This window comes from Sorex fumeus, unplaced genomic scaffold (assembly GCF_029834395.1).
Source record: "Sorex fumeus unplaced genomic scaffold, SorFum_2.1 ptg000128l, whole genome shotgun sequence".
NCBI classification, from domain to species: Eukaryota; Metazoa; Chordata; class Mammalia; order Eulipotyphla; family Soricidae; genus Sorex; species Sorex fumeus.
Genome location: NW_026606185.1, coordinates 44,773,346 through 44,790,278, shown reverse-complemented (window position 1 = coordinate 44,790,278; position 16,933 = coordinate 44,773,346). Strand labels below are relative to the sequence as shown.

Below are 16,933 nucleotides of genomic sequence, written 5' to 3'. Positions count from 1 at the left end.
TCTGTTCTCAGGCACTTGGGTTGTTTTTAGATTTTGCTACTGTGAACAGTGTTACAATGAACATATAGGTAGAGATATCATTTCTACTGTGCTTTTTTGCAACCTCAGGATATATTCCCAGAAGTGGCATTACTGTGGGGTCATATGGAAGCTCAATTTCTAGTTTTTGAAGGACTGTCCGTATTGTTTTCCAGAAAGGCTGGACCAGAGAAGGGATCACTAAGAAAATGATGGTTTGAGGAATCGATTGAGATGGGAGATGCTTGCTGAAAGGACCAAACATGATTACCTCTCAGTATCTGCATTGCAAACCATAATGCCCGAAAGTAGAGAGAGAGTATGGGGAATATTGTCTGCCATGGAGGCAGGGGGAGGGTATGAAAGGGGGGGTATACTGGGGATATTGGTGGTGGGTAATGTGCACTGGTGGAGGGGTGGATGTTTGATCATTGTGTGATTGTAACTCAAACATGAAAGCTTTTAACTATATCTCATGGTGAATAAATAAAATTAAAAAAAATAATAAGGACTCTGAATATAGGCAGAAATCCCAACTCCATTACTGGCTGGGGCAATGTACAAGTTAATTTATCTCTACCTTATCACCAGATAACACTGATACCTAACTTAGAGAACTGTGAGGATCAAATCCATGTACACGGACTCATAAATAAGGAGCATATTGTAAAAAGCTATGCACGCAGAAGGTTGTGTGTTCACGGGCTCTCTGGACTGCTCTGTCTCACTGCCCGCTTTCGGTGCCCTAGAGTCGCTGTGTGTGGCCTGGATTGGGACAGCTGGTGAAGGAAGAAGCGAGAGCTAGGCTGGTTGGTCTTAGCTTCAGTTTATCCCAATCTTCTCCACATTCCTGTTTCTCCTAGGCTCCATCACTCTCTTGCCTCTCTCCAGCTCTCTTGTCTCTCCAACTCCCCTGCAGTCTGGACTGACACTATACTCAGTCAGGTAGCAAAATCAACATAAGAAAGTCCTTCCTGAGGGCTCACCTAAAACTTATTTTAAAGCCCTTCCTGACTGCCCAAGGGCAAAATACCTCCCAAGGTGCTTTTCTCTTTTCCTCAGTCCAATAACTATCAACATATCAATACTAGCTATTTTTTGTATGGACACAGTAAGGGATATCATTGAGGCTTGTAGGGCAGCTCTCCTGGGAACATCTTGCCACAAACTCAGACTACAGAGCTCAGGCCAGATTAATCATCCCTAACCCTAGTAGGGTCCAAATCTAGTTATTACTTTTGGATCATGACAGCATTTGTCCATGACCAAGCTCTTAACTGAGAGTTAAGCATTATGGCACTTTGGCCAGGCCCATCTCAATGCCAGTGTAGCACATAGCTTACCGCTTGCCCTGGTTCCATCCACTCCCTCGTCGGGACCCTGCTTTTGGGGGTGCTAGGAAGTAAAGGCAGCTGAGGGTTAGGTGAGAGAACAGATGCCCAGGAGGGAAATATTACTGAGAGTCACATTACAAAAGCATGTCTTGTGTCCATACAAAAAAAGAGATTGCTTTGAATAGACTATGCAAAGGACTTTGGGAGGAGAGGAAAACAATATTTATAAGTCAACAGAGTACAAAGAAAGAAGTTACAAATAAACACAGAGGAATGGGAGCACTGTGATGAGAGCAACCCAATAAACCTAAACTACCTGAGGCTATTCAGGAAGGAGAAAAACAGTGTTAGCCTACACCTTATAATAATCAGGGCTTAGTTTTCTGGTTTGGGGGTAACACCTGGCTCTAACAGGGGCTCTTCCCTGCTTGGTGCTCAGGAAACTATGCGATTCTGAGGCTTGAACCTAGGGTTCCTTCATACAGTGTTTATGTTACTATAATTTCCTAAGAACCTCAGAAAATATATCAACCCCAAAGCGCAAGTGCCAAGCTCAGCTATTTTATTAGTCAAAACCTGAAAGCACGGCATATAGGTTTACCTTTTTCTTACGATTTCCGCTTTCACGCTGCACTGCCTTCATTAGATGCACAAGTCGATCTACAAATGTCTGCTGTGCAGCCAGCAAGGAACGCATAACTCTGACAGACTTATCGCCCTGAGGGGATCAAAGGGAAAGAAAATTACTTCTATGTACCATGATGATCAGGGTTTCCAGAAGAGCATGGCTGATCTTTATTTATTCTTCTAATAGCTTCAAACTTCAACACAAAGTGAAATTGAAAGAGATTAATTATCTAGACTCAGAGATGATAAAAAACCTACAACTTTAGCTAAACATTTTTTTTAGCTGAAAACTAACTGAATCTTCAGCAAAATAGTAGTCCATAAAAAAAGCACATTTCCCCACCATACAATCATGTATCTAGATTTCATTCACTCAATAATGTATTAATTCAATAAATATCTTGACACCTATGATGTATTCAGAAATGCACGGGACACATTATGGCAGAAATAATATTTCTTTCAAGGAACTAAAAATCTACTAAAAATAAAGTAGTATTATACAGACAGCAATATAACACATGCTTAATAAAATACAAGTCACTACAAACTAATGCTATCAATTTAAGAAAGTGATTCCCAGCTCACATGGTAAATACATTTTCTTATTTAATCCTTCTAATTATGCTGATAAGAGCACCTGGGCAAATATTAACATTGTCATTTCAAAGAGGAGAAAATTTAAGCACAGAGAAGTCAACGTTTCTTCCCAGTATGATCAAGGCTATGTGGCAGACAGAGATAAGACTCATTATTTGACAGACAGTTTGGTATAAAGTTCTGACCTGAGAACTTTATGAAAGTTTTGTCTTTATTTAAAAGTTTATTGCTAAATCTTTCTTTGTTTCGGGGTTGCATTCAGCAGTTCCAGAAGTTCTTTCTGGCTCTCTGTTCAGGGATCACTTCTGTTGATGTTCAGAGGATGCTGTAGTGCTAAGGGGATCTCACCCAGGTCTCCAGTATGCAATGCATTGCTCTCAGCCCATTGAACTAAATTTCAGATCCACTGTTATTAAATTTGAAACAGCATAAAACAGCAGATGAAAGAATTAAAATAGTTCTGTAGCATATCCCAGATTTAATATCTTGATAGTTTTCATAGTGCTGCACTCTCCGTTAGTTGAACTGTGATACCGTTTTAAGAATTGCAAAACGCCAAAGGAAAGCATTTACAAACCTCTAAAAACTGTCACTGCAAAAACATAGTTTTCATAATCTATATCTGCAATACAGATTTCTGGAAATGCCATACAGTCCTTGACTAAAATTAAAAAAAAAAAACAGAAAATGGGCAAATGAGAAAGTGAACCTTTGATTTTTGTTCCATGCATGGGCATATTTCATTAAACAAACGGTCAATGAACTCAAGATCAAGCAATAAATACTTCAGTCCACATTGGCCAGTTTTCACTCCAATAATTCAACTGTGATTACAGTGCAAAAGCAGTCACAGCAAAACGGCGACAAATGAACGTGGCAGTTCCAGTAAAATTTTACTTGTCAACACTGATTTTTGAACTTTATGTGATTTTCAGATGCCAAATATTTTATCATTGCTTTGATCTTGCTTTCAACAAAAACCAATTTTTTTATTTCATGGGACATACTAATAAAAAAAGCAGCATGCTAGATTTGGTCCCTGCATTGTGTCTGCCAATCCCCAAGGTAAACAGTTACCTTCAACAGTGCTTGGCTGAACCGTCTCATGACATTCAAGTACATCTCATGGGTCTTTGGATCTCTCTGCTGTGTATCTTGATCTTCACATTCTACTATCACATACCTAATGAGAAGTTGAATAATATATACAATGTGAAATGTAACTTATTTATTTTGTAGATACCTTTCCATTAAAACAGGTTACTCACCTTTGCAAAAATAATCACATAGGAGCAACCAAACATTTTATTCATTTTATTTTATTTATGGCTTTTATTTTAGGGTCGGGGGCCACACTCAGCAGTACTCAGGGCTTATTCCTGGCGCTGCAATCAGGAATTACTTCTGGTGAGCTAGGAAGGCCATGTGGTGTGCCAGGGATCAAATCCAGGTAGGCTGCATAAAAGGCAAACACCCTACCTGCTGTACCATCACTCCAGTCCCAAAACATTTTACATTTTTTACATGATTAATCTGAAAACAGTTAAGATAAAACTATATTCACTAGGTACAGTTTACCAGAATTTTTGGTCATTTCAGGATTTTAAGTAGAAATTGCAAAGAGATAAATTGTTTAAGCTATAAAACTGTCAATTTAGTCTGACTTTCATCCAATTCATAACATCTAATATTTCAAGTCCTTGATTAACTCCATCATCTAAGTACACACATTGTCTATTCTTGTGTGTTTATACAGCAATCTTATTAAAAATAAGTAATACAAATGACCATAATGTGTAGAGATTGTTATCCTCATTAGGGTATCCTTGACCACCAAGTAAACACAATGGCTTCAGCTAGTTCTTGATATGTCTTCTTGACATATCAAGAAGATATGTCTTGATAAATATAATCAAGATCAAGTTTCAAATACCTCTCAAAACTAATCAAGCCAACATACTGCTACCGAAAGAAAATTCATCTCAAAATAACATCATCCTGTAATATGAACAAAATCAGAAAAGACTAGAAGACCCAGATCTGTATCAATACTGAATCCTCTTTTCATTGAGGTAAGCACACTAAGGTGTTCCCTCGGAACCTGCCATCCTGGAGTAGAAATTCAGGAAAATCTTTCCAGGTATCCACTGTAAGATTACCTGCTGTTACCTGTTTCCTGGGAATTTTGTTTCATGTTTTACATTGTATTTATTACCTTGAAAGGTCTTAAGAGTAACAACAACAACAACAAAAGTCAAAACATCAAAAGTTTACTTTCAATACAACATACCAGAATAACCATAAAAATAAAAAAAAAATTAAAACAATTTATAGATCCTAATGTCCAACAGATCACAGAGTGAAAAGTATATGACTTCCCTCTGTGGCTTACAAGGTTGATTTTAAGCAATTTAATATTTTAAAGCAGTTGTCTACACAACTATAGATCACTGGGTATTCAGTTATCACAATTTCAGTACTTGGAGCAGTTGAAACAGAAATTCAAGTAGTCCAAAAGGAAATAATACAGCCAATTAAAACTGAAAAACCTTGGGGGTATGGTGCCACCAGCAGGTCAATCTGTGAGGCGAGTGCATCAGCAGCCTCATGGTGCCTTCAGACTTCCAGATACCCCAAAATTGCTGCTGTGCCTTTGGCCAGACCCCAAAAACTTGGGGCAAAGTTTACCAAGAAAGTAAACGGCCAAAAGTTAGGTATGTGGGAAACACACTCACAAACCACCTCCGGCTCAGCTATATAATTGGAGGCAAGGCCTCTTTGGTTCCTGATTGAACTGCTCAATGGACATGATCCCAGAGACTCAGAAACGAATCTCAGAACCCAGTGGCTTTAGGTAGAAATGTGTCCGGTCTCTGCAGTAGGCTACCGGTGCTGGGCCAACCCAGGTGGGAATAGGTTTCGTGCCTTGGCCTATTCCCCCTGGCGGCCCAGTGGCCGCCATCCGTCTGAGGCCACTGGATAGTCACATTTGGGCCCCCAGTGACGAGACACACAGGGCCTCATGGGATGAGGGTGGAGCCGGGCTTGTCCTCCTCACCCCAATGAGACCCCAAGTCATCGCCCACGAATGGCCTCTCTGGCTCCTGATCAAGCTGCTTAACGGCCATGATCCCAGAGACTCAGAAACAAATCTCAAAACCCAGTGGCATTTGGCAGAAATGCATCTGGACTCCACAGTACGTTTCTGTCGCCGGGCCACCCCAGGGAGGAAGGGGTGTTGTCCCTCCGCCTGCTCCCTCTTGGCGACTTGGTGGCTGTCATCCTCCAGAGGCCATTGGACAGTCAGGCCTGGGCCGGCAGTGACAAAACTTGTTGGGTCTCACGGGATGGGGGGGGGGGGGGGGGGGGAGGTGGATCCGGGCCTGTCCTCCCCACCCTAACAAGACCCCATGTCATCGCCCACAACAGCCTCTCTGGGTCCTCATCAAGCTGCTCAACGGCCTTGATCCCAGAGACTCAGAAACAAATCTCGAAACCCAGCAGCTTTTGTCAGAAATGTGTCCGGACCCCACAGTAGGTTACTGTCGCCGGGCCACCCCAGGGGGGAATGGGTGCTGTCCCTCTGCCTGCTCCCTCTTGGCGACTTGGTGGCTGTCATCCTCCAGAGGCCATTGAACAGTCAGGCTTGGGCCCGCAGTGACGAAACTTGTTGGGTCTCACAGAATGCGGGGGGAGGTGGAGCCAGGCCTGTCTTCCACACCCCAATGAGACCCCAAGTCATCGCCCATGAATGGCCTCTTTGGCTCCTCATCAAGCTGCTCAACGGCCATGATCCCAGAGATTCAGGAGCAGATCTCTAAACCCAGTGGCTTTTGGCAGAAATCCCTCCAGATTTAAGTGTTAAAATTTCAGAATTTCAAAACCACATGGCCCTACTGCACCCACACGACATCATATGTTATTCATAACCAGCAATAGAACACAAATTGTCTATTGTTGCCTTTTCAGCAGATCTGAGTGTTGGGGTAAAATCTTAAATAATGGTGGGTCTGGTGTCGAAATAATGGATGTGATCAAAATAGAGAGAGAGTAACGTAGAAATCATCTGCCCCACAGGCAGGGGGAGGGTGTGGGATGGGGGTATACTGGGATTTTTGGTGGTGGAGAATGGGCACTGGTGAAGGTACGGGTCTTTCATTGTATGACTGAGACTTAGACCCAAAAGCTTTGTAACTGCTCTCACGGTGATTCAATAAATAAAATTATAAAAAATGGAAAAAGAAAAAAAAAGTAAGGTGGAGTTCATGCACAATTCAATCAGCTAATCAGTGGCTGAGTAAATAGCAGTACTCCTACAAAAAAGGAAAAAAAAAACAAACTGAAAAACCTATTTGTTACACAAGAGTTAAGTTTGTGAAATAGCTACATTTGATTATTACTTTTCTATATAATATATTCTATACATTATAGATATACCTGTATATTTATATGCTGTCCATATTCAGAGTTTTGAAAAAAAATGGTCATTTAAAAACCATTCAGAGGCTGGAGTGATAGTACTGCCGGTAGGGCTTTTCCCTTGCACACGATCAACCTGGGTTCGATTCCCAGCATCCCATATGGTCCCCTGAGCACCACCAGAAGTAAATCCTGAGTGCAAAGCCAGGAGTAACCCCTGTGCAGTGCCAGGTGTGATCCAAAAAGCCAAACAAACAAATAAACAAAACAAAAAACAACCATTTTGTGAGGTCAGAGTGATAGTACAGCAAGTAGGATGTGTTTGACCCGTACACGGCTGACCTAGTTTCTGTCCCCAGCACTCCATATGGCCAACCCATTAATTAGGACTGCACCCCTTCCCCCCATCTATTAGGAGTGATCCCTGAACACAGCCAGGTATGATCCAAAATCAAAAAAAAAATTAAAAAATATAAAAAACAAAAAACCCAACTATTAAGAATTATTTTCTATACTTTTATCCAACAATAACAAAATAAAATGATATAGCTAAAGGCCAAAGTCCACATCAATAGGTTTCTCTTCATACCTATTTCTGAATATGCAATATGCTGACAATAAACACAGGAACAATTGCTCTGCAGAAAGTAAATACACACAGCATAATACTAATGCTTCAATGGCTCAGAGATACAGTAAGAAAACACAAATCCAAATCAAGTTTGAAAAAATGCTTCTAAGACTGGTTGTTGGGGCTGTGCTTCGTTTTGTGTCTTTGAAGGAAATAAAGGGCTCTGTCTGAAGAAGATGGTTGCCTTATTAGTAAGAAAACTAATAGGTTTCTTACTGTTTTGCTACTTTTAGAGTCGTCTGAAAACTCTTTCTACTTGTACTAAAAAATCATAGATTCAGAGCTGCAGCAACAGTCTGGTGGGCAGGGAGGGCATTTGCGTTGTTTGTGGCCAGCCTGGGTTAGCTCCCTGGCACTTCATATGGTCCAAAAGCAACATCAGGGATAATTCCTGAGTACAGAGCCAGGAGGAGCCCCTGAGAATTGCCAGCTGTGGCCCCCAAACAAAAACTAAATAAAAAAAGAAAAAAAAAAAGAAATCAAATCAACAATTAATTTCAGGTTTTATACTAAAATTTGGCCTATAGTCAAATACAAAAAAAAGTTATAATTTTAGGAGTTTGCAGGTGCGCCTTATGTTAGAATACACACCTTTTATACAAAAGGTTCTAGGTTCAATACCCAGAACCTCTATCCACATCTACTACTGGGGAAAAAAAAAAAACCAAGAATACCTACTTATAAAACAACACAAAATTAAACTGTGTACACAGCACTTTTAATATTAAATACCACAGGTTATATATTCTGAGACAGAGGGAACTTTCCATAAATATCCTAAAGGAATAAAAACACCTAAGAGGTAATTCTTAATAAATTATTTTAAATTGTATAAAATAATTAATTTAAAAATACATAAGAAGCCTGTACATGCTCAAAAAACTTGGATAATTTGCCACAATTTTTTTTAGATTTCCTTTTACATGTTATTCATACTTTCAGAAGGAAAGTTCCTCATAACAACAGTGAATTACTTTAGAATATGGAGTGGAATACAGGGAAAATTAGGAAGCAAGCAGTTATATTACAATAGTAGCTATCTAACAGTAGAATTTCTCATATTACTAATTTGAAAAATTCTAAGTTATCCCTTCAAATTAAAAATGGAGATTAACAACTAGCCAAAAAATTCTGCTAGTATATTATTAAAAACATGTTGAAATTTAATTTGAAATAGTTTTATAAATTTTATATTCAACTGCTGTAAAGGAACTATTTCTATTTCTACTAATAATACCAAAAAAAGGTGGGGGAGATCTGCTTTCAAAGGAGGGTGGAAATAGCTAATTTCATTGAAATTACTGATAGCACTTTTTCATTGTAAAGAGAAACATAAGGGCTGAAACCAAACTACTTATTTAAATATCAATGCTGTTATTATTTCAGTTAAATAATGATTATCTGTGTTTGGTAAAAGATTTAGTTTTCAGACAAACTATTTCTAATCTACAGGGAAAATTACCACAATAATAATGTTCTTAGAGTGTGAAAATAAAATTGATGAAGGCTAGATTTGATCAACTTTTTCCAAAATAAGTCTGAAAAAAGGCAGTATTTTAATTTACTCATAAAAAGCCAAATAGCTTATTATACTTTAAAAAATAGCAGTTTCAATATGGACTGTTATTGACAATCCATAAGTAAGCAGTAAATTGAGCAGTTAAAATCAGAGAAAATTTTTAGTCAAAACATAATAACCAGCATGTCAAGAAATTAAGAGTGTTTTCACAACTGTAGAGAACCAGTCAGGACTTCATCAGCTACTTTGCCCCAAGTTTACACTGCAAAACTGAGTAAGGCTCCTAGTCCTGATGGCCAACCCTAGTGCTTCCTTTTATTGAACCCTTCCTCTTGTAGCTTAAGCTACCTGTCCTTTACAGAATTCTGGGACGGTAAAAGGGATCCATGCTTCAGGAAGTTAGTCTCTCTGTGCCTTATTTTTTCTTTCCTTCACCTAACTTGGGAAATACATTCTGATGCATGCTAGAGAGTATCTGCACTTTCTTGATTATTCCTTAAGTGAGACATATAAGAAAGGGTTACTGAAAATACTCTATAAGTGGTAAAGTGCTAGTTAAATGTCCTAACCTTTCAGTTCAGTTCCACCAATTGTAGTTTGCATCATGCCTAGGTCAGTTTCCTCATCTACAATATAAGTAACTTCAAACTTCATCTTTTTTTTTAACCATCATTTTATCATCATTTTTGCATGATGATATATAATGTGACAGTAACAGATACTCCTGTTAAATAAACTCCCATTAAATAGAATAAAAGAGAAACAGCTACTAAATTAAAAAAAAAAGTCACTATTCTGTTTGATCTTAGATCCTGGAAAGTTAGTCAAAGGAAGAAAAAAATGGTGTAAAAAGCTTTATCATGAGCACAGCTGTAAAGGAAAATAAACAGATAGATATAAATAACGAATTTCAGCTTTTGATGATTGTTCATACCTTATTTTTAACTACCTTTCAGTGTATAGTCTCAGAAAGACAGCCCAAAAGATTTATAATAAAAAGAAAATTATTTCACATACCAGTATAAATAATTAGCGAGTGTTGAGTTTTTGCAGGCTCGTGATATCAAGAAGGTACAGAGATCTTGCTGAGAAAAAAAGAACAGATATTATATAATCATGCTATTAAAAGGAGAGCAATAAGACTATTTTTATCATTGTCTTTAAAAATTAAAACCATCCTCCATCAGATCCTCCGAATTCCAGTAGGCGGGGGCCACACCCACCAACTGGCCCCCTGGCGCCCTGTAATCCCATCAATGGCCAAGACTCAGAGACTATAAAAACCAGATCCCAGAAGAGAACAGTGCAGTCTCCTGCCCCCGTGCCTGGCTGTCCTTGCCGGGGCCCCTTGGAGGGGAGCAGGTTGAGCTTTCCTCCGCACCCCGACCAGGGCTCCGGCAGTCGAAGACCTCCAGGACCAGCCACCACCATGCTGAGACCACTCTCCACACACCTGAAGGTACCGGCAGAGGAACAAAGGCAAGTGGACCCGGGGTCGAGATCTCTAAGCCTACTCGGATCGGGGCTGAGCATCCTCCACCCAGATCCTCTGAATTCCAGTAGGCGGGGTCACACTCACCAACTGGCACCCTGGCGCCGTGTAATCCCATCAACGGCCAAGACTCAGAGACTATAAAAACCAGCTCCCGGAAGGCCACAGGAATGAGGCTGCGCGACATCTTATAATGACATCTTATTATCTCATTCCTACTTTGGACAAACTGGCAGGCTACCGAATGTAACCTGCCCACAAGGCAGAGTCTGGCAAACTCCCCGTGGTGTACCCAATATGCCAAATACCAGTAACAATGATGGGTCTCAATCTCCTAAAGAGACTTGAATATAGTACTAGTCTCAGGGCTAGGATGGAGACGTTACTGGGGCCTGCTCGAGGCAATCGACGAATAACAGGATGGTTGTGATTCGTGATTTAAAAATATTAAAATATTAAAAAGTTGTAAAATTAATACTTTCAAAGAAATTCAGCCACTGTGATTTTTAAAAACATATCATCTACCATCCAGTATTTATTCTAAACTAGTTAGAAATTATATGGAACGCAAAGGATATCATAATTCATAGAGTTCTTGTCCTCTTGGAAACAATATGTAGTGAAAGAGAGAGACATAAAAGGTTATGAAATAATTTAGATTGGATGGTCAGAAAAGGCACTGTATAAAAGTTTAGTGTGAGTATATAGGCATATATATGTATATCTATGCATACTTACGCACACATACATATACTGAAGTAATAAAGGCTGAAAGGTAGGCAATGTCAAATTACACAAGATCCTTAAGGTCACTATTGAGTATGGAATTAACTTAAATGTTAATTCTGTGTGTAGGTTTTAATAACAATGAATATTCAAAAGATCTTATGCAGGAGAGACAACCTGATTTACATTTCATGAAAATGACTCATACTGCTCGGAAAAGTTGAGACTCGTGGAAAGTTAAGCTGCTATTACAATATTCAAAGAGTCCAATGTGAGATTGGAGTAAAATTTAAGCAGCATTTTTGGATGTATAAAAGGAACTGCAAATAGACAGAAAGAAGGTTAAGAAAGAAACTGACAAGCCCTAAATTTATGGATTTAACAAAGGGTTTGACTTGTTATATTAGAGATAGAAATTCCAGGTGGGGGTCAAATCTAGAGAGTGGGCTGGGAAGTTTGAAATGCCTGTCAGATATACAAAGGAGATCAAGTAGGTATCTGTGAATATATGAATGCAAAGCTCAGATATGAGATGTGCATTAGAACTATAAATGTGAGTTTATCAGTCCAGCCTAGTGCATGAGTATAAATTGGGAACAGAGGACCCTTAGGATCATTAAGGTGTCAACCAGCAGGAAAAGTGCTGACTAAGGAGACCTGATAAGGAATAGCCAGGGAGGTGAGGAGGAAAACAGGAATAAATGATATCATCTAAACCATGGGAAGAGTTAGGTTTTCAAAAAGGGAGTCATTTACTTTACTGAATACTGCTGAGAGAATCTGAAAAAGTATGGGCAATTGCAGAGGTTTGAGTCAATGATCACCTGAGCAGAGAGTTTTTATATAATGACGGAAGCAAAGACCAGAATGATATAAAGAATAGAAAGAGTTAGTAGAGAGAAACATTTTTGCTTGTTGGTTTTGTTTTGGGGCCATACCTGGTGGTGCTCAGGGTTTACTCCTGGCTTTGCACACAGGAATTACTTTAGGTGGTGCTCAGGGGTCTATACGGCGTGCAAGGGATCCAACCTGGGTCAGCCAGGTGCCAGGCAAGTGCCCTACCTGCTGTTCTCTCTCTCCAGCGCCAGTACTGATATATATTTTGCGAAGACATAATACAAAGGCAATTGAGAAAACAAGGTGCTGTTTCAAAGGATATAGCACCAAGGGAGTTTTTGTTTCATTTTTCCACTTGTAATCTTTTTGTTTTGCTTTGCTTTGGGATCCATATCCAGGAAGTGCTTGGAAGACCATACCTGGCTTAGTTCTTGGGAATTGTGGAGGGTTAGAAATCAAATCCAAAGCTTCAGCACAAAGTAGCTTATGCTTCAGGTCTTTGAGCTATCTCCCCAGCCTAATTTGTGAATTTCTAAGATAACTGAATATTCATATCAAAGAATAGAGTTCAGCTTTGAACAGAGTTCACTTTCTTTCGTAAAAGAAATGGGATGGAAGATGAAAAGGATAACAGACAGCAGGGGAGGTACAGCTTGGTAGAAAACTTGTAGATTGTGAAGCTCTGGGCTCAATCCCTAGCATAGCAAAACAACAAAAATGTTTATAAGAATCACAAAATGTAGAGAGAAAGGATGAGGAGTATTGTGTATTAACATAATGATGGGTAAAGGAAACCATACTTAACCTATGGATTTTGCTTCTTCCCCTACATAAGAGACAGAATAGTCATGTAGATTGAGAGACAGGACAAGGATGGAGTACAAACGGTATGAATGAAAGGAAGAAAGTATCAGAGAACTGTGAGAAGGTGGTGCTGAGGACCCACATGATGCTTGGATGCTTAGGAATAGCAATATGAAAGACGTGTTGTTTCTGTTCAGCAGAAGGCATAAGGAAATTAGATAATTACGTCTGTGATGAGATTTTGCAAGGGGAAATGAAAGTACTAATAAAAGAATGATTAAAACGATGACCCATCTGATAAACTTACATTCAGAGGAAAAGCAAATATTAAGTGGACGGATGAAAGTGTAGAGATCAGTGGATTAGAAGCAGAAATGTAATAGCAGAATTTAAGAGTAATGAGGTTGCTCTTACAAAGCAGGTACATGTCAGTGCTTTCAGAGGTAGCGAGAAATCTTATTTCCAATTTTATTTTATGTTTGAAATAGGCCAGATAAGAGCGGTGCTGGGGGTGAAGAGGGTTACGGGGAGGTGGGATGTAGAGCCATTAATAATGATGTGGACCTGAAGCTTTGGTGCTCTGGTTGGTAACACTCAAGTGTCAGCAGGCTACAGCTAGTGTGCTTGGAGGAGGGAGTGTCCACGCTGGGCAACAGGCATGTGCACTGCCATGTGAACAATCTCCCAAGGCCTTCTTAGCTCCAATTATAAACTCAAATCTTACACCACATTTAATTTTTTTTAAAGAACAAATACTTTCATTAGATAGTCATAATGTAATATGAATCCATGAATTTTTCGTGAAGAATCTAAACCTAGATTTATCTTTTGACTATATGAGGACAAAATGTTTTAGTTACGCATGTATTTAAAAAAAAATAGAAAATGTTTCATTGACTTTTTTTTCCATAAAAAAACATGTAGCATGGGGCTGGAGCGATACCATAGCGGGTAGGGCATTTGTCTAGCACACAGCTAACCTGGGCACAATCCCCAGCATCCCATGTGGTCCCCTGAGCACCGCAAGGAGTAATTCCTGAGTGCATGAGCCGGAAGTAACCCCTGAGCATTGCTGGGTGTGGCCCAAAAAGAAAACAACAACAACAACAAACAAACAAAATATTTAGCATATATATATAGGAAAATTAAAACATTTGTGATATAGGAACATATACTATAAATTTTAAGATCAATTTAGAGAAATAATATTTCAGTTATTTTTTAAAGATGAAAGTGTGCATTAGCCAAAGTAACACATACTGAAGATATGTGTTACTTTTAAAGATAAAATTTTAAAGATAAAAATTTTACCTTTTAAAGATAAAATTATAAAAGGTGACTAAAAGTACAAGTAGAGGGCCAGCACAAGTTAGGAGCTTGCTTTGCATACTGCTAACTCAAATTTGATCCCTGGCCCTGCATATGGTCTCTTGAGAACTGCCAGCAGGAATAAGCCTTGAGCATTAAAGCTTTGTGACCTCCCAAACAAACAAATGAATGAAAACACAAGTAGAAACCTTCATATAGCTACTTTAGTATGTAGAATAATTACTGTCAACCTGGGGATTAAGTAAGAAAGAACTAAAGAACAGGACAAAACTTTTATCCAAGGCAGAGGTATATAGTTGGGAAGGAACAAGCCTATATATTCTCTCATTCTCCACATTTCTCTGGCATCTTGTCACTTAAGCACAGTTAAGTGTAGCTCTCAAGGTCTCTAATCTTGCAGATGCTTCTTTCTGAAATGTTCATCCCTGTATCATCATATGGTTGTTCCCTAAATTGCTTCATCTTTACAAAGATGCACTTCTAAGGTCACCTTCCCTGTCCAATCCTTTGAAAATTGCAAGTACCTAATGGCATCCAACCTTCCCCTATCTTCCTTTTCTAATTTAATATTCTCCATAAAATATATGTAGCACTGTAGCACTGTCCTCCCGTTGTTCATTGATTTGCTTGAGTGTCTCACAACAAATTGTGAGACTTATTGTTAGTGTTTTTGGCATATCGAATACGTCACAGGGAACTTGCCAGGCTTTGCCGTGCGGGCGAGATACTCTCAGTAACTTGCCGGGCTCTCCCAGAGGGACAAAGGAACCAAACCCGGGTTGGCTACGTGCAAGGCAAATGCCTTACATGCTATATTATCATTCCAGCCCTCATAAAAGATATATATATATATATATATATATTTCTGCTCAACTATGTGTCTACCATCAATCCGAACAGTAGAATGTAAAAACAATGAAGACAAAGATTTTAAGCGTTTTATTCTCTGCTGCATTATCTCTAGCACCTAGAATAGTTTCTAGTGTATAACAAGAGTACAGAAAAAAAGTACTTATTAACTAAGTCAATAGGATCTGGAAAGGCAAAACAGTTAAACTGGAGATGAATGATTCCTAAAAGGGCTATCCTAATGATGTTCTATTATTTGACTGGAAATTTTCTTTTCATTATCTGAGACTATTGGCAGACACTGAGTCATAACTAATAATTAAAACAATCCATGCAGTTATTAAGATTGATACCTACAATCTAACTAAAAACAACATTTATGCATGTTTAAAATATTAACTAAATTTTCTTTGAAAAATTATAGTTTTGGTAATATGGTTAGAACAGTGTCAAAGCATACAATTCAATTTATATTCTAATACCAGGGCATATATTTTCAAAAGAGTAAGTTTTCAATATGAAGAGCATAAAACATTCTTCTCTAATTAGAATTTTTGGGAAAATATAATACAAAGTAGAACAATTTCTACAATATACACTCAATTTTACATGCAGCGTAGCACTAACCTGTTTTACCTAAAATTAAAAGATCTTTTCTTAATTTCTGTATAGTTTAAAATAGATGCCTACTGTATTTTCTCTAGTATCAAAATCAGATTCCTGTAATGTAATCACAAACACTGACAATTACATAGTGCTCATAATGTTAACAATAAATATTCTGTATTTCTTTAATAAAATATTTAAGCCCAGTTTATTTTCACACTGCATATGAATCCAATTATATGCCCTAAGAACCAATAAAATTCTTTGGATTGATGATTATCTGGAATATTTTGCTGAGAAGAAAAGTCATAAAGATGCATCATAAAATATGTTATTTAATAAAGATGAGTATTTAGCTGATTAATCAAAATCAGTGTTCTAAAGATCAACATAAAATGTTTTCTGATGGTATTTTCCCTGGAGAAAACTTGAAAAGCTTTGTAACTCACCTCAAGATTTTCACCATCAGAACCTTCTTTTGTTTTAGAAGCAGGAGGAGAGGAAGACACTGGAGGAAGAGGGCTAGTAATAATTTGGGAGCTGAAAGAATAATAGAAAACATTCACTGATATAGATATACAAATTTGTACCACAGCGCACCTCAACTGTGTCTGGTCAAACATTACTTTGATGTTACTACATCAACCTATGTAGTAATACTAGAGACATCTTGAGAGGGCCCAGTAACATCTCCATTGTGAGACTTTGTTGTTACTGTATTCGACATATAGAATACACCATGGGGAGCTTGCCAGGCTTTGCCATGCAGGGCAGATACTCTCAGTAGCTTGCTGGGCTCTCCGAGAGGGGTGGAGGAATTGAACACAGGTCAGTCACATGCAAGGCAAACGCCCTACCCACTGTGCTATCGCTCCAGCCCAATAGAGACTTCATATTATAGAAAAAAAAAATTCTATGAGTAAAAGTTTCTTGGAAATTTGTTGTAATTATGAATAGTAAAGGTTCTAATAAGCACAATTTTTAAAAAGTCAATTTTGCTTTTCATGACTATTTTCCAAATACGTTTTGGTCATGAAATGATCCCACTTCTTTTTATCTTAAAACAAAACAACAGAAAAAAAAACCCTCAAAAACTATGACCAGCAGACCATAATTTGAAAAATACTGTTAATTCCATCCTG

General features: G+C 38.5%; 1 protein-coding gene across 2 annotated transcripts in view; it reads right to left on the bottom strand.

Moving 5' to 3' along the window:
- Positions 1-16,933, bottom strand: part of PIK3C3 (phosphatidylinositol 3-kinase catalytic subunit type 3) — a 119,169-nt gene that overhangs the window by 44,458 nt on the left and 57,778 nt on the right. For both annotated transcript variants that reach the window (XR_008795530.1, XM_056137944.1), the window contains exons 12-15: positions 16,241-16,331; positions 10,166-10,233; positions 3,657-3,762; positions 1,954-2,070 (exon numbers count right to left, since the gene is read on the bottom strand). Coding sequence is in view for 1 of the 2 variants with exons in the window: in XM_056137944.1 (XP_055993919.1) it covers positions 1,954-2,070; positions 3,657-3,762; positions 10,166-10,233; positions 16,241-16,331 (382 nt within the window). In the remaining variant the exon portion in view is untranslated. The remainder of the gene's footprint in view (positions 1-1,953; positions 2,071-3,656; positions 3,763-10,165; positions 10,234-16,240; positions 16,332-16,933) is intronic.